Below are 18592 nucleotides of genomic sequence, written 5' to 3' on the forward strand. Positions count from 1 at the left end.
TCAAACCGCCCGCCAATTTCAGGGAATCTAGAGTTTCGCTGAATATTTTAAATTAATTTAAACATACAGCATAGTGACAGGCTATTCCGGCCGACGAGTCTGTGTCACCAAATTTACACCCAATTACCCTGCAGCCCGGTTCGTTTAGAAGGAGGGAGGAGACGGGAGTCCCCGGGAAAACCCACGCAGACACGGGGAGAACGTTCCAACTCCTGACAGACAGCGCGGGATTCGAACCCCCGTCCCGATCGCTGGCGCCGTCAAGACGTGGCGCTCAACGCTTCGCCAACCGTGCGGCCCATTTGTTCTTATAAATACCATTGGAAATGTCGATTAATTATATCCCCAGCCCTGTGTGTGAATATACGGAGCCGATTTGAGGGGCTTCAGCTCAGCCGGAGACGAGACAAGCGAGTGTTCCCCGGACCAGAGTTTGGTGGGGGGGGGGGGGGGGTTGTAACCGGTGCCGACGGATCGCGCATCATCTTAGTAATTTCCAAAGAGAAAGTCTATCGGCCGAAGGTCACGTTTGTAAAATAGACGAGCCCTGACAAGCAGCAATGAAGGGAAATCTATGGGCAAGGGCAGAGAACGAGGACAGGAAATGAATGACCCCAGCTGCTGGAACTCACCTTAGAGTAGATGTTCCTCAGCCCGAGAGTCAGTTCAGTCAATACCCTCTTTACCTTCTGTGGTACCTTTCCTTCAGGAGAAAACCAGAACATACCCAGGCCTCACTCAGTGGTCAGTAATGGAGAGGAAGAAGAACTATGAATTTCTGGGTATCAACATCTCCGATGATCAGTCCCGGTGCCTCCTTGTCGATATAATCATGAAGAAGGCTCACCGGCTCACTATCCTCCAGCACCTTCACCAACCAGGGCATGCCCTCTTCACACTGATACCATCGGGAAGGAGATACAGGAGCCTGAAGATGAACATCCAAAGACACAAAGACAGTTTCTTCCCCTTTGCCATCAGATTTCTGAATGGACAATGATCCAGACACTGCCTCACTTATTTTCCACTAGTTTATTTATTTTTAAATGTAATTTCATAGCAACATTTGTACTGTGATGCCACTGCAAAATAATGAATTTTGTGACATGTTAATGACAATAAATTGTGATTATTTCCCCCTTGTGTGTATTTCAGATTTTTCCTGGGTGGGGGGTGGGGAGTACTCAGTTTTCTTCTTGGACCTCCTCTCTTGATCCTTGTTGTATTACCAAGCTGCCTCAGAATATTCTGACTTGTCCTTCAACTTCATATTGATGTTAGAAAAGGGTAAGTATTACCTTTGTTTAAACAGTCCATTTTATTCCCCCATGGGAAGTTCCTTCTGGGTTTTAAAAAAAAATTCTCAATGAGTTTCACCATTTATCAGTTGGAAAAAATGGCCTTATTTATTTAGCAGACCATTAGTTAAGAATTATTTGGAAGGAGACCGTTTTCAGATGCATTTTTGTGTTGCAACCATGTCTTTCATTGCAAGTCAAGGTGTCACAATAGAACAAACAAACAAAATTAGAAACAGGCAAATTAAAGGATCTGACCAATGATGAACAAGGCAACAAAAAACACCCTTCTAGTATTTTTGTTGTCAGTGCTATTTTCATTAAAGACTATAACAATGAAGTCACTAAGATCCTTCAGACAGTAAAGTATTGCTGTGTTTTGAATGGCCACATGCAGATAAGACAAAGATCTCTTGGCAAATTCCAGCCAGGCTGAAGCAGAGATTAGCTTCCTGAACTCAGCTTCGTGTCAGAGTGAAACTGCCTGCGTTCACTGCTGCTCTGCAGAGAACTGTCCTATTTGCACATCAGGTGAGCATGGTTCAACAGGTACAGCTTAACAAAATCAGGTTCTGGAATTAAAAGGAACTGAACATGGCAAACTACAGATTGATTTCAAACACAAACCTTCAATACTGATTTAATATTTTTTAGACATGCAGCACTGTAGCAGGCCAATTCAACCCTACGAGTTTGGGCTGCCCAATTTATCCCCTATTAACCTACACCCTGGTACGTTTTTGAAGGGTGGGTGGAAACCAGAGCCCCTGGAGAAATCCCACTCAGACATGGTCTGATCCCGATCACTGGCACTCTAAAGGCATTGTGCTGGTTATTCTATTTGTTCCTACTGGGAGTAAAATAGGGAAAGGTGAACTGTAGCTCAGAACTAGGAGTTGAAGGAAAGGGGTTACAGTTGCTGGAGTATGGAGTTAAAACAAAATCTGCTGAAGGGACTCAACAGGTCACGCGGCATCTTGTTTGATGTATTGAGTTAATGTGGCAAGGTCTTGACCTGTAACATTGATCATCCATCTGTCTGCTTCCACAGAAGTTGCTTGAGCTACTGAGTTCTTCAGCAGTTAGTTTCTTTAGCTAAAGAAAGAATTCAGATGTTGAGTTGAAATCTTTCTTGTCATGCTCAGCGCCATTGAGTTGTGTGCTACTCAGGCAAGTCAAATTGTATATGGTACAACAGAGTGCAAGGATAAAATCATGGTGTTGCAATAAAACAAATGTGTAGGGTATAGTGTCACAGAAGGTAAAAGTACAGGGTGATAGAAAAGCACAATTAACATTTGTATTTTACTAATGAGAAGCCCATTCAAGAATAGAGGTAGATGGATTGAATTATCTGCTTTGAAATTTCTACTTGTGACAGTTACATTCAACAAATAAACAATCTGAGGCATAACCAGATAGAAGCTGGCAAAGTTAATTACAGTAGTAGCAGATTTTTAGGTGTTTCTCAGAATTGCTGAGAATCCAGGAGATGCAATCCTGTTCACTCAGTACAGGTTCAGTGCAATGTGGAGACATGCTGAAGCAAAGAGCTTAGGGCTCAATCCTCAGGCTTGACGTAGTTGGACATCCTGTAATCACAGGAATTGCCATTATCTTCGCCTACAGAAATATTGACAGCTCAGAAATTCAGAATCGCTTGGTGGTGACACTCCAGGAAATTGAGTCAGGAGCCTCTACCAAGGTGATTTGTTGGAGAACAAAGGCATTCTGGGCAGTGTTCTAGGTGGCAATCTATATTGGGGTGGTGTATCTGCATAAATCAAATTGGACATTGAATAATCCAGACAACTGTAGCTGCAGTAAACGGGAAATATAACTTTAGCATTCTATTTGTGCGTAAATTGGGTATTCCTAATGAGCCACAACTTGTCCTTGTGAACACAGCTCATTGACTTCTGCCATTACTTGGGTCTACATGGGTTAGAGTGATGATAGAATGGGAGTGAATGGCAGCATTCCACAGTCGGGCAGCCTGCAGTAGTGACTTGAGCAATTTACACCTTCCATTAGTGGGTCAAGCAGCATCAGTGGGAGAAAGAGGATGATCGGTGTTTTGAGCCAAAGCCCTTTGTCAAGGCCCTTTTTCTCCCACTGATGCTGTTTGACCCACTGTTGTGTTTTGCTTCAGATTGCATCATCTGCAGTCTCCTGTATGACTCCAATTTAAGTATATCCTTATCAGGCCCCTTACCTGCATGTTATTTTGCATTCTGAAATTCAAAAAATTGAGAACTATTTTTCTGACTAATAAAGAATGCAGATGCATGGATCTGGAACAAAAACCAGAATGGTGGAAGAACTCAGTGGGTCAAACAACATCTGTGGAGGCTGAATCAGATTCTTGATATGAAACGGTACATCCCTTTTACCTCTCAACCCGCTGAGATTTGCCGGCATTTTCTTATCTTTTTTTTGCCTAGCAGAAGATGTTCAAAGATTCTCAATGCGGGAACCAGTCTGGAGTCAGAAGGAAGGTGTCTTGTATCTGAATCTGGGGAAGGTGTGCAAGTATCACAACAATGTTGCTATTCTAGAGGCTTTCAGACATCAGACTAAGTCTCCCTCTGCCTTTCAGGGTGAACACTAATGATCCCGCATAGCATTGTTCCCAGTGCTCCAGCCAATGCTTCTCTCTCACCCAGCATTACTGAGACTAGTTGGGCTGTAACAAAATCTGACTAGCATTGAATTGACAATTCTCCACTTGTGGTAAAAACACAAAATGCTGGAGAAACTCAGCAGGTCAAACAGCGTCCTTTATGAACCAAAGGTAAAAATACTTAAAGTAATGCTTCAGGCTTGAGCCCTTCATCAGTTTGGTGATATGTAATTACACCACTAGGTCACCAGGGGTCATCCCAGTGACCTTGTATATAAAGCAGTCCAGAGCTACAGTCTTGCCTTCCAGGTTCATCTTGCAGAGAGACAAGACCTCTTAATGTACATATTAGTTTATTAAAGCTGTCTTATACTCGCACTGCTGGTGTGGTTATTGTCAGTACATTTTAACAAACTAATATGATAGCTACTAGAATGGAAGCTGCTTCTGCTCCAGTGCGCATTCCCGACCACCTGGAGACTCTTCCTGAGGAATGAAATCTGAGGATGACTAGCACGCATGTGCATCCGAGGACAGAGACGGCAAGGGACCCTCTGTACTGGAATCATGGTGGAATGCAGGGAAGCCCACAGAAGTACGATAGGGCAGGTAAGAAACAGCCAAGAGCCCTGCCTGCCCTTGGGTTTGCCAGTACAGGCGCTGCCGACCCTAAACTCCACTCCATTCAGAAAGAGGACACTACAAGCGCGGGTGGAAGGATCTCCACAAGTCGTGCAGAATTCCCGACCACTCCAGAGCCAGGGAAAGCAGACACCGCTATCATCACTCCCCTAGCAGCAGTTTCCCCAGTACCACGGAGACCTGACACTACTGTTGGGATCCCCCCTAAGCCTGTTGCAAATGTCCCAAAGCCAGAGACTAAGCCAACAGCCCCAAGCACCCAGGTTACTCCTCCAGCAGACACAAGCCCCACAGAAGCTCTACCAGCAGCTCCCAGTACCCCAGGGTCCACCCTTGCTACACCTAAGGGACCAGAGACTGTGGCTTAGGCACGTGCTGCAACCAGACAGGCTGGAGCTCAACCCCAGAAATCCTGGAGCTGGCACGCACATTGGCAGCTGGCAGAGATGCTTTCTGAATTACATGGAGGGTGCTGAGGCATCGGATAAAGAGCTATTAATGCTGCTGTTAGTGCAGCTGGGAGACCACCCTTACTCCCTTATACAGGATGCCAGGTCCTACCAAGAGGAAATGAGCATTTTACAGAGGCATTACAGTAAGGGGCATAGTGAACTCCACTCCTGGTACAGGCTCATGACCAGGTCACAGCAAGTAGGGAAGTCTGCCAGAGACTTTATACTCTCTCTGAAAGACCTGGCGAGATGCTGCAACTTTAAAGCAGTATCAGCTCAGGAGTATGCGGAGGACCTTATTAGGGACAGAATTGTTGCGGGCATACGGTGCACTGAAATGAGACATCGATTGCTTGAGAAAGAAATGGTGAGGCTAGATGAGGCAGAGACTATTGCAGAAGCTTTAGAAAGCTCCAGGAAAGAATTGGAAGAGTACTCACAGGGCCCTGGGGCTGGGACAAACGTCACACTGCTGGACTCTAGCCCCACGAAAAGAAAAGTATGCTGCCTCACAGGAATTCACAGCACCAGCAGTACACCTTGGGCATCCCAAGTGCTTTTTCTGTGGGCAAAGAAAACACCCCAGAGCCCTTTGTCCTGCTAGAGAAAATGCCTGTTCCAACTGTGGAAAACGTTGGTATTATGCAAAAGTCTGCAGAAACCCCAAGGCCACAGCCAAGGCCCATTCTCATGCTAAAAACTCTGGAAAACATGGGTATTATGCAAAAGTCTGGCAGAAAACCCAAGGCCATAGCCAAGGCCCATTCTAATGCTAAAAACTCTGGAAAACATGGGTATTAATGCAAAAGTCTGCAGAAGCCCCAAGGCCACAGCCAAGGCCCATTCTCATGCTAATAAGAGGGTGGGAAGCTCTTCTTTCTCCACAGGCAAACAGAAGAAAATAATGCCATGTGCAGTCAACCATCTTGGACAAATGCTACAAAGCAGAGGGCCATTGTCTTATACTCGCACTGCTGGTGTGGTTATTGTCAGTACAATATTAATGTACACTAATGTACATAAGACAAGGTTCGTCTTGTGTACATTAGACGAGACAAGACTTGTCTTGTCTTGTCATTGTTTACACTAATGTACACAAGACAAGGTTAGTCTTGTCTCTGCAAGACGAACCTGGAAGGCTAGACTGTAGCTGAACTCCTTTATATATAAGGTCACCGGTGTCAGAAACACAAATTCTCACAAATGAGTCTCTTTAAGATCGGTGACACGACAAGCTTTATTCACAAGTCTGCAGAGTTGGACTCAACCGGCTTCTTGCCAAGTCAAGCCCCGATACATACAGTGCATTGTTTTTTATACAATTTGCTTGTCCTTCGGCATCTCCACTACACTGCTTTAATTGGTTAGTTTTTGCAGAATCATCCTGATTACTGTTAGTCACGCACACCACGATCATTCATGACCTCTGCTCACACCAAATTCTGTTTTTCACTCTTTATCAATCTTTGGCTCCTGCATGTCTCTCTGTAGTTAAATCTGTTGCAAGTCTGTTGTAACATTTTCCAGCTAAACTCTAGTGGTTAGCCCCCTTTTATGACTAATCATCACATTTTAACTTAAACCCTTTTTAACCCAAATTCTCTATCTATAACAACCGGGATGACCCCTGGTGACCTAGTGGTGTAATTACATATCACCACATTCAATGTGTGAAAAAATGCCGGCAAACATCCAAACAAACAGGTGGGGAGGGTAAGGAATGGGAAAGGCAGGAGTGATAAAGGCAGAAGAGGGGGGTGGAAGAACTGGAAAAATAGGAAACGGGGAGGGGAAAGAAAAGGTGAGCTGGTTTATTGGAAAGCAGCAATGTTCATGCCATGTGGCTGGAGGGTGCCCAGATAGAAAATAAGGTGTTGGTCCTCCAATCTGTGGGTGGTCAGGATGAGACAGTACATAAGGTCATGGACAGACATGTGAGTCTGGGAGTGTGATCCAGAAATGAAATGGTTGGCTACTGAGAGGTTGCTGCGGTTATGGATGGAGAGGAGGTGCTGAGCGAAGCGATCTCTCAGACTGTGACTGGTCTCTTCGCTGTAGTGAATGCTACAAAGGGAGCAGCGAATCCATTAAATAAGTCCTGTGGCTATGCAAGTGATGCATTGCTTCACTTGAAAGGCCTGTTTGGGTCCCCGTACCATGGTGAGGGAGTTGGTGTGGGCACGTGTTGTACCTCCTGCGGGCGCAGGGGAAGGTTCTGGGGGAGGGAATGGGTGGGGAGGGATGCATGTAGGAGAGAATTGTGGAGGGAGCAATCCCTGTGGAAGGCCGAGAGGGGAGGAGAAGAAAAACTGTGTCTGGTGGTGGGATCCTGTAGTAAATTCCATAAATTCTGGAGGATAATGTGTTGATGCAGAGGCTGGTGGGGTTGTAGGTGAGGATGAGGGGGATTCTATGTTTGTTGCATTTGGGGGAAGAGGGGGCCAGGGCAGATGAGTGGGCGATAGAGGAGATGTGTATGAGGGCTGAGTTGATGGTGATGTAGGGGAAACCATATTTGTGGTAGATCTGGACTGGAAGACCTCATCTTGGGAACAGATGCGGCAGAGATGGAGAAATTGAAAGACGGGGATGGAATACTTGCAGGGAACAGGGTGTAAGGAAGTGTAGTCCAGGTAATTGTGGAAGTTGGAGTTTGTAGTATTTGTTGGTGGAAAGTTTTTCTTGGTATTGAACTGCATTGCAGATGACTGTTGATCCAAACCCATTCCAGAGCCTGAGATGGCTTGCTGCACCTGTGTTAGGTTAATGTCACATTGTTATTCAGCAGCTTGACTGTCATGTTTTGTACATCATTCCCGTGCTTTAGTTCATGAACTAAATCTTCCTTGAATACTTTTTTTGGGATTTAATAATTGTCAGCTGCTCAAGTGATGCAAGTCAGATTTACCAACAAGGGCAAGAACTGTGTGATTTGTTCTTTTCTGTCATTGAGAGTTTTCTTTAACTCTTTAAATGTCTTTACTAATTTTATTCTTCATTGTAAATAAAATATGACTATTAATGCAATTGTCATCTTATAAAAAGATTTCCTCCTCAAAAAATATTCTTCATAGTCTGTACAATCTTGAAGAGATGGCAGATAGCATAGACAGTTCAGTAAATGTGATTTTTACAGTCCACAGTGACTGCAGATGCTGTAACATGGAGAAAGAGACCCTTGCTGGAGGAACTCAGCAGGTCAGACTACATCTGTGGAGGTTGAGAAATGATCCTGATGAGAGGTCTCAGCTTAAACAGTTGACCATTCCTCTGTCTCCACAGATGGCGCCTGACCAGTTTACACTTTAAAGGGATTGAAAGTCATTTTACATTTATGATAATGTTACAATTTAAACATAATATTCATAATAATAAGCATAGGGTTCCCTAATAGGCCAATTAGAAAAGGTTGGATAGGCAAGGATTATGTGCATTGGAGCTGGAGAAGTGAGAGGGATATTGAAACAAATGAGACCACAAGATATCTTGACATGTTTAATGTCCAGGGATTTTTTCTTCTGGGAGACACTGGAACTTTGGCCCACTGTTTAAAAATAAGGAGAAACCCAATTTCGACAGACGAGGCCATGTTTTTGTCTCTCAGAAAGTATATTTTTGCAACTCTTTTCCCCAATTTAAAAAAAAAATGTAACAGCATGGTGACAGGCCATTTCAGCCAATTTACACCCAATTAACCTACTCTCCCAGTATGTTTCAAGGTGTGGTGGAAGCAGAGACTGAATATTTTTTTAAAATAGGCAAGATAAGCAAGAGGATAAATGATTGGTGGGAGACAGGAATGCAGAGTTGAAGTTAACAATTAGACCTGATCAGATGATAGTACAGGCTCGTGGGAATGAGGGAGTGTACATGTACGGGTCCAATTTTCAATAGCCAATCCACAGGGACGACTGATAAATACTATGGCCAATATCATTGGTGGAGAAAAGCAGTCAGTGATCCTCATCCCACGATGATGGTAGCCAACATCTCATTAACGCCACAGGAAGAGTGGGTGTCATTGATAACCCATTTGTGCCATCGAGTTATACAGTGCAGAAGCTGAAGGAGGCTCCTGATGTTGGGGAGCGCTGGGAACAACAGATTTATGTGTTGCGTTTCCTCAACCCGATTCACTGCACTTACTTCAAATCAGAGGTCTGATACACACTGGTATTCCAAACAGCCACCTCTGTGATATCTAAGTCGTGTTTATCAAATCCCTGACAGTCAGTTAATCCCTGATTGTCAGTTAATAAGCCCAATTATGCAATTCACATCTGGATTTCTATTTCTAAATCCTTTGGTAAGGATGGAGAAAATTCTCATGTCAAAACAAATGAGTGAAAATCAAAACAACCTTGGAGCATTTACCTCCTTGACTTTGAATTTCATAGAAATATTTTTTCTTTTATGCTCTTTCGACTTTTTCTTTCATTATTAAGTAGCAAACACATTGCATTGTGTCTTGTCATTGAGACAGCACACCCCCACAGGGTTCTACCGCCTAATCCAACTGCCGACTGTTCTGTATAGGCTTTAAATGGCCTGTTAAAGGAGCCAATTATTTTATTTTAAAATCTTGTGCTCAATGGGGTAAGGTGGTGGTGCCTGTGTTCGGCAGCAGCCTCGAGGGGTTGCAGACTCCATGGAAGCAGAGGACTGGTGCAGGGCACCAGAAATTAGGGAGACTTTCCCCCATCCCCCTGTTGAGAAGGAAAAGCAGAGGAGATGACTCTACAGGACAGTGATCACAGCGACAGACCAGTGAGGTGCTCTGTGGCTGAAGAACACAGGTGGTGGGAGGTTGGTGACTTGAAGCAAGGAACCTACGTAGGCTGCTGGTGACTGCAGTCAAAGGAGTTAGACCAGGCTGCGGACTGCTGGAGACTGGCTCGATGCTGGCTGAAGGGGTATCAGGTATTGGGATGCGAGAGGATGACGAGTGTGCTGAAGGTTTCCTTTTTTTTTAAACTTTATTTAAGATTTTATAACATGAATAACATATAGGATTACATTAAAAAAATTAAGAATAAAATAATAAAATTACAATACAGTATCAGTAATCTAAATAAACTATACCCTCCCCAATAATTATTACACATTAATAACCCAACTCATATTAGTCCAACCCCCCCTTCCCCCCAAAATAAAGAGTGAAGAATTAATAAAGTTAATAATATATATGAGAAAAAAACCCACTTACGAAAAAAAACAAAAACATAACCGATTAAAATACTAACAAAAAGAAAAGTAATTAATACTAAGATATCAGACTTAAAAAAACATTTAAATCAAACTTAAATGCATATATCTAACAAATGGAGTTAAGATGAAACATATATTTAACTCAAACTTAATATAAAAAATTAGTAAAATTAGTAACATTATCTATCAAAAATTCTTAAACAATAATCAATTCTTAAAAAAATTGTAGCATGAAAAAAAAAAAAAATTTCTCTATAGAGATAAACCTTCACCAAATATCAACTAACTTCACATCTATCATCATATTAGTCACATAAACCACCATCTTAAAACAAAATTTAAACCTCATTAAGCATTGTACAATTCAATTTTAGTACTCTTCCACCATTTTTCCCTTTTACTCTTGAATAGTTATCCAATAAAAGCTCCAATACCACATTTAAATATCCCCAATCATTATGTTAAAATTCAGATATCCAAATAATAAAAACACATCTACAACAAAATCTATATCTTCAACAAATGGAGCATAAACACAAACAAAATTCAAGCCTCATTAAGAATTGTACAATTCAATTTATAACTTTCACCATTATTCCCTTCGTTTTATAACTAAAATAGCAAAATAATATACACCAGAATTACCACTCCTTTCACCTTAAAGTTAAAGAAAAAATATAAAAAAAACTTATCCATCCCATTCACATTTAAATTTCAAATATTCCTTATCTACTAAATAAACTTTACAAAAAAAACCACATCAATTTTTAGTGTTTTAAACAATCAAATACTTTCTTATGCTTTTTTTAAAAATATTTAAACAAAAAAAAAACCCTTCACTCTTTAATCTAATAATACAAAAAAAAGGAAAAAAAAACGGGTAGGAGGTTAAAAATACCCCCTCCCGTCTAAACCGCGCAATGCGGTAACTCCCAAAAAAAATGGGTGTGAGATAACTCACACGTAGCAGATGACTTTCATGAAATAGTGCCTATCCAGTTCTCTTCCCCAACTCTCACTTCATCTTAAACTAACATCATCATTATTTAATATCCCTTTTTTTAAAAAAAAACATTAGAAAAAAAGGACAACTCTTCTTTTAATCAGCTCCAACTGCCGAGTAACCATTACAACCATTCCTTCTTGGAGCATGGCTCTTTTCTTCCATCTCTTGTCTCCTTAGAGGTCACGGCGGACTATGTCTCTGTTGAAACTGAGTAATTGGCAGCTCTTGAGCAAATGCTATAGCTTCCTTTGGAGAATCAAAGAACTTTGGTTGGCAACCATCTTGGAAAACCTTCAAAACAGCTGGATATCTAAAGGTTGCCTTGTAACCTTTCTTCCACAACAACTCTTTAGCAGGATTGAATTCCCATCGTTGGAACATAACTTCTTGACTCAAATCCGCATAGAAGAAAACTCGATTATTTTGAATCATCAAGGGTGATTTTCTCTGTTGTGCATTTCTAATAGCCACTCGTAAAATTATTTCTCTGTCATAATAATTCAAGCAACGAACCAAAACAGGTCTTGGACTTTGACCTGAAATTGGTCTTCTACGCAAGGCTCTGTGAGCACATTCAAGTATTATACCTTCCAGGAAATGTTCTTGACCCAGCACCTGCAAAATCCATTCAGTAAAAAATTTTATTGGGTCTAGTCCCTCCATACCTTCCGGCAAACCAATAATCTTTATATTGTTCCGTCTGGATTGGTTTTCCAAATAATCAATCTTTTTCACCAAATTTTTATTTTGAGTTTGTAAGTCTTCGACCATTTTGGTCACATCAAAAACTTGATCCCGTATTTTGTCTATATCTTCTTCACACAAATTAAATTTATCTCTCACTTCAAGCTTAAAAGCTCCAAACTCAGCCATCTGTTGAGAATTTATTTTCACCAGAGTATTAAACCTAGTACCAAGTTCAGTCATAATCTTGGGGATAATCCCTGCATTGTATAAGATAATTTAGATTCAAGATTCACAAAAATCTTTTCAATTGGAAGAGATTTTGGCTCAACAAATTCCTGCTTCTTCTGCATAACCAAAAGATCTTCTGTTCCTTCCTTCATTCTGGTTGCCTTCCTTATAGTATGACTGCGTGTGGAAACTCCAGCCACAGCCTCTCCAGCAATGACTGGAGGACGCTGGCCGGGGTTTTCCCCAGTCCAAAATGTATTAAGTTCTCCCAGTACATCAAGTTGTATAGGTTTTTCTATCTCAAGAGATGCAGTTTGCAGCGCCACCTCTACAGTTGACAAATGCCTTTGAGTAACTCTTTGTTCTAAAGGCTGTTTGGCGCCCTCTTTAGGGGGCTCTACCGATGTAACATAGAGCTCTACATCCGAACACTGTACCTCTCTCCTGGGATCCACTTCACTCTGAGTCCCGGTGTCTTTCCTGTAGGTAGGCTCCAAAACTTGAACTTTTGGAAAATGTAGTTTTTTGATGATCTGTTGTCGTCTTTTTTTTGCTCTTTTCCACCAATTGTACCATCATAAGTTAAATTAACAGCACTGAAATTATCTAAACTTTTAAAGAATTTTAACGGGCATTTCTAGACAAAACAATAAGATAGAGTCAGGAGAGGACTGGAAGGCACGTCTGATCCTTACGCCATCTTGCCACGCCCCCCCCCCCCCCCCCCTCCCTGCTGAAGGTTTCCTGATTGTTTCAGAGGTTTAGATCAGGAACTCGGGTTGCTGATGGTTTGGACTGGTCTGTGTGGCTGCGGGAGTACTGGTGGCAAATCTACGGACACTCAGCGACTCTGTGGATCTCTCTTTTGCTTCTTTTTCTTGACTGTAAGAGGTGTCGGGAAATCTCTGTTGATGGCAAATCTGTCTGCCTTGCAGTAGAGTAAAGTTAATTTCTTTTAATATCACACCTGTTTCATTGTACAACAACAAAAGATTCTTGAATCTTGAATGGTAGTTTATTGTTTGAAGTTACTTGTACCTGGCAACAGGGTAACCTGTTCCCTCTTAGCTCCCTTTCCCTCCTGTTCTGTATGTACAGAGTCAGTGATGGCAAACAGCAACTGACAGCACCAACTGGGACAAGAATATGAATCGTAGTTCCATCGTAGAATAACATCACATCTGAGGACTTGCTTTCCCTCCAGTGGTAACCAATCAAGAGTGCAAAGGTCAAATTCACATCATGTTCCCCTTCAAGAAGGCATGGCCATGCATGAATAGTTTCTGAAAATGAAGACAGAAACATAGATGCAGGAATCTGCAGCAAAAGAAAAAAAACTGCCAGAGGAACTCAGCAGGTTGAGCACTGTAGGAACTCAACCTTCACATCCTCCACACACAAACATGCTGGAGAAACTCAGCAGCATCTGTAGGAAGTGAGGCGTCACCTAATGTTTCGAGCCTGGGCTCTTCAATGGAATGTGGAAACAGCCTGTGTTTTCCCCTCTACCCCTGCCTCCTCTAGTCCTCTTTCTCTTGCCCACATCTTTTTATTCAGACATCTGTCTACCTGTTTTCCTAGATTCCCAACAAAGGGCCCAGGCCTGAAGCATCGGACAGCCTTTATTTCTAATCAATGCTATGTGACCTGCTAACTTTCTCCAGCACTTGTGCGTCTACCACTCATCCCAGCGACTGTAGACTTTCTTGTTTAACACTTACTTCATCTACTGAGTTTCTGCAGTGGTTTGATTTTTGCTTATTTTTATATTTAAAAAAAAATTAAGTTAATTCAATTTATAGTTACAGCACCATAACAACCCCTTCTGGTCCATGAAGCTGTGCTGCCCAATTACACCTATGACCAATTAATCTGTCAACCCTGTACATTTTGGAGGTTAGGAGGAAACCAGATCACCCAGAGAAAACCCACACAGATCATGGGGAGAACATACAAACTCCTTACAGACAGCGCCGGATTTGATCCTGGGTTGTTGGTGCTGTAACAGCATTTTACTATTGCTAGTTGTGCCACCCTAGCAATATGGAATGGATTTGCATGCCATCCTTGTGCAGGGGCCATGCTCACCTACTCTGTATCGTTCCAATTTTAGAACATGCGGTCTGGAAGTGAATACATGAAAATGATCCTGTCACTTCACCTCAGACTGAATCGTGCTGGTAGTTAAAAATGCTGGAGAAGCTCAGCTGGTCTCAGTGTCCATAGGAGGTAAAGATGTATGACTGACATTTCGGGTCTGAGCCCCTCTTCAAGGTATAAGGTAAGATCAGGAAGGCATCAGAATACAGAAAGCAGGGGAAGGAGTCCAACCAACAATAGGTATAAATTGGATATGATAAGGTGAAAATTGATTTTGGTTTCGTGAAAGGAGATGGAGGGAAAATGGGGGAGAGAGAGAGAGACAGAGCTAGGGGAAAGGCAACTGGGGGAAGGGGGGCGGTGTTTAACGGAAACTGGAGAAGTCGATGTTGATGCCATTTGTTCGGAGGTGCCCAGATGGAAGATGAGGTGTTCCTCCAATATGCGGGTGGTCTAACTACACAGATCAAAGTCTGAGATTTCAGAAATATGTTTTAGATGTGGTGTGGAGGTGGGAACCTTTGTCCACTCTACCTGGCTGTGGTCAAAGATGTGTGCTTTTTGGGAAAACCTAAGGGATATTCTTTAAAAAAAATTGCAAGGGTGGATTTTCCACAGAACCTGGAGCTGTTCCTTGGGTGGTATTGGAGAAATGCATTTCAGACTGTCTAAATTCCAAATTTCATTTGTAAAGGTTGCTTTGGTGGTAGCCAGGAAGTGTATAGCAGTTTTGTGGAAGTCCGACTCCCAGCTAAATACCACACAGTGGAATATGGAAATGCAGAGTTGCATTCCCATGGAGAAAATCACATATAACCTATGGAGGAAACATGACATATTCGGTAGAGTGTGGCAATCTTATTTGGAGTACATTGATTCTCAGATAGATTGATTCCCCCTTTTAAATGGGGATAAGGTTAAATTAACCCAGTACGGCCAGAAGTGTGATTACGGAAATAGGACTTGGCACAGATGACGCACCTGCCCTTTTCAGGTCCTTAGTTTTCTTTTTCTTTTCTTTTTAGTGTTTTCTTTGAATGGCATTGCTATTGTGATTTCTTTTCAGTACAGGTCTTGATAGGAGTCATGTGCCCCATGATGGGTGGGAATGAGATAAGTTTTTGGGATGTATTTGTTGTGGCGGTTGGGGGGGGGGGGGTTCAACAAATACAGACCTTGGACATGAATGGCTTTGTTTATTGGATTTTGTAAATCTGTGAAAACTAAATGAAAATATTTAATAAAAATATGTGGGTGGTCTGAGTCTGGCAGTGCATGAGACCAGAGACCAGAGTCAGTAAGGGAATGGGATGGGGAATTGAAATGGGTGGCCACTGGGAGATCCACGCTATTGCAGTGGAGTGAGGTGAGGTGCTCAACAAAGTGATTTCCCTTTCTGTTTCCAGTCTCTCTGATGGAGAGGAGCCACAACAGGAGCACCTGATGCTGTAGATGACTGTGATGCACTGCAGTGCAAACAAGCTCAAACTACGAAGGCTGTACTGCAGGCTTTAATTAGCTTAAAACTTCCACACAAGGTTCACTATCCCTTCTGGCTCCATGTGCTCTATCGCCTACACAAGGGCCAGCATGAGCCTTTATATGGGGCCAGTGATTGGCAGAGTAGGTAGAGCTAGCCTCTCAGGTTACCTCCCTGCAGGTACAATAGGTTGCAATAGGCAGGTAGGAATGCAGCCAGATGCAAGCAGTCATAGACCGTCTGGTGGTTGAATCACCACATTTATCCCCTTCTTAAAATGAGTCCCGGTGGGGAGGGGGGTGAAGAAAAACAGTGTCCACCACTGAGTGTCTGCTGGATACAGAGGGTTGGGAGAGAAAAATGTATTTATAGATTTTAAAATTCAGGTGATCTGGTTGTCACCATTGCCTTTGGGATCATCGCAAGACAGGTTCCTGGTCAATGGTCAGTGGAGACAGGGCCACCTGAAGTTTGGCTGGGTTAGGGGTGGTCAAGACAAGTGGGATGTTGCATGGCAGTGAGGGTTGTAGGTCTGGGGTGGGTCTGCGGGCAGCAGGATCCCAAGGTTGATGGTGGGCAGGGGAGGATGTTGGCTCGGGAGGGTTCTGAAGATGCCAGGTGTGCCTGGGATGGGGGTGCTGGGCTTCCGTCTGTGCCAGGTCCTGAGTCGAGACGGTGTCCTCATGTCAATTGGGGTACACCACTTAGGGATAATGTGGGTTGGCATGGAGGAGGTGCACCTACTTGAACAGGGGGTTGGATTTGTGAGTCCTCTCGTGCCTATGGTTGAAGACTGGTCCTGGAGACATCAGTCCTGCTGGCAGTGAGACTCCCGTCACTAATTTTCTGGGGAAGGAAAAGAGGAATTCACGAGGGGTCTGGTTGGTACACATACATAAGAGTGACTGAATGGCATGGAGCACCTTGGGAAGGGTCTCATGCCAGTAGTTAGTGGAAGATCCTTTCGACCTAAGGGTCAGAAGGACTGCCTTCCAGATTACCCCATTCTTTCGTTCTACCTGGCCATTGCCCCTGGTGTTGCAGCCAGTCGTGTGACTAGATGCAATGCTTCACATCACCAGGTACTGGTGCAGCTCCTCACTCATGAAGCTGGACCCCTGGTCATTGTGGATGAATGTCAGTTATCCGAACATGGTAAAAATCTCTGCCAGTGTCTTGATAATTGAGGCGGTGGAGGTATCGAGGCAAGAGATGGCAAATGGAAAACCAGAGTATTCGTCTATAAGCGAAAAGAAATAGATGTTCTTATTCGTGGAAGGTAGTGATCCCTTAAAGTTGATGTTATTATTATAGAGCAGCACAATTAAGATACTTATCATATTTTTATCAAACAAGGGAAAAACCAGATTGGACCAAATTAGAACTAGATAAAATAGGGGAGAAGATACCTGAACATATACTATACAAGTGGGATGATAAATTGGTGCAACGTAGGAATTCACCAGTATTGCACCATCTGCTCAACATTTGGAAGAAGATTCACGTAGAAAGGAATAAAATAAATTATCAACTACCAAAATTAATATTGACACAAAATCAACTAATCCCTTTCACAATAAATAACCTTTCCTTCAGAGAATGGGAGAGAAAAGGAATCAAAAGAATAGAAAATTGTTTTTTGGGAAATAAATTATTATCTTTTGAACAAATAAAGGACAAATATAATATAACTCACGATACAATGTTTGCATACCACCAACTGAAAACCTACTTGAAAGACAAATTGGGAAATAGTCTGAGGTTACCAGAAAGAAGCAATTTTGAATATGTGATTACAGACACAATGATAATTTAAAAATTTATAACAAACATGTACATCAAACTGCAAGAAAAGGAGAACGAGGAAACTAACTGTAAACCTAAACAAAAATGGGAACAAGATCTAAACATAAAGATAAAGAATGAAGCATGGGAAAAGCTATGTGCCGGAACTATGAGAAATACAATAAACACGAGGTTACGCATGATACAATATAATTGGTTCCACAGGCTATACATCACACTCCAAAAGTTAAATAAATGGGACCCAACAGTATCAGACAGATGTTTTCGCTGTAAAAAGGAAACGGGAACAACAATACATGCAATTTGGACCCTATATTCTGATTCTGAAGTTGGAACCAAATCTGACTACCAACAGGGTTCCGAAAACATTCAGGTACCCATGAGAGATTGAAATTAGATGAGTGCATGTACCACTGAAGGGAATTTGAGAGACAGAAGCAGAGAATGTTACTGTTAAAAGCAAGATGATAATTTTATGATAAAGGCATTGCTTCATTGAGAGCCACCATTAACCAGTAAGAATTGAAATAGTAAAGACTGAGGTTTTGGATTTGGTGTGAGTTAGGATTCCATTTACATTGACAATCTTATCCATGGGGTATACCGCCGGTGGGAGTCTTCCCAGAATGGGAGTAAGAGCACAAGTTTGTAGTGCTGAACCAGCAGGTTAAAAGCCAAAACAATGGTATTGTTAACATGTCTCCACTTATCTACATACAAGCCTGGGAAATATATAAATAGAAAGTCAAACCACATGACCGTTATCAGTCCAACTGTCCAAGTTGCTGCTCAGTGCCATGAATTCCAACAAGTGGATGCCTTTTTAAAAATAACATGTTGATCTGGGTCAGAGAACCGTAACTGTTTTGGTGGCACAGAATATAAACAAGCTGGAGGAAGGGACTTTAGTCCATCAGACATTTTGGAAGCGCTAATGGTAAGAAAATAACGCTCATTTATATTAGTCATTTTCTATTTGTAAGGCTGTGTTGGGTGTAAGTGCCAGGTGTTGCTGAATTAAAAAAGAAACTGGCTTTGAATAACAGAGTTATGCCCTCATGG

At 42.3% G+C, this 18592-nt stretch overlaps 1 protein-coding gene and 1 pseudogene across 12 annotated transcripts in view; one reads left to right on the forward strand and one right to left on the reverse strand.

The window, feature by feature from the left end:
• mlip (muscular LMNA-interacting protein) overlaps window positions 1-18592 on the forward strand; it is a 186951-nt gene that overhangs the window by 39513 nt on the left and 128846 nt on the right. For 6 of the 12 annotated variants that reach the window (XM_069885950.1, XM_069885952.1, XM_069885954.1 and 3 more), the window contains exons 1-2: window positions 1171-1287; window positions 14258-14425. The exons of 2 other annotated variants lie outside the window; for them this stretch is intronic. Coding sequence is in view for 2 of the 10 variants with exons in the window: in XM_069885954.1 (XP_069742055.1) it covers window positions 14384-14425 (42 nt within the window). In the remaining 8 variants the exon portion in view is untranslated. Of the gene's footprint in view, window positions 1-1170; window positions 1288-3745; window positions 3823-14257; window positions 14426-18592 lie in introns of those variants that run through there. 4 more of the 12 variants (XM_069885961.1, XM_069885957.1, XM_069885951.1 and 1 more) reach the window with 3 other exon arrangements.
• On the reverse strand, window positions 14182-14281 carry LOC138737829 (U6 spliceosomal RNA; annotated as a pseudogene).

Source organism: Narcine bancroftii, chromosome 6 (genome assembly GCF_036971445.1).
Source record: "Narcine bancroftii isolate sNarBan1 chromosome 6, sNarBan1.hap1, whole genome shotgun sequence".
In the NCBI taxonomy this organism is placed as follows: domain Eukaryota; kingdom Metazoa; phylum Chordata; class Chondrichthyes; order Torpediniformes; family Narcinidae; genus Narcine; species Narcine bancroftii.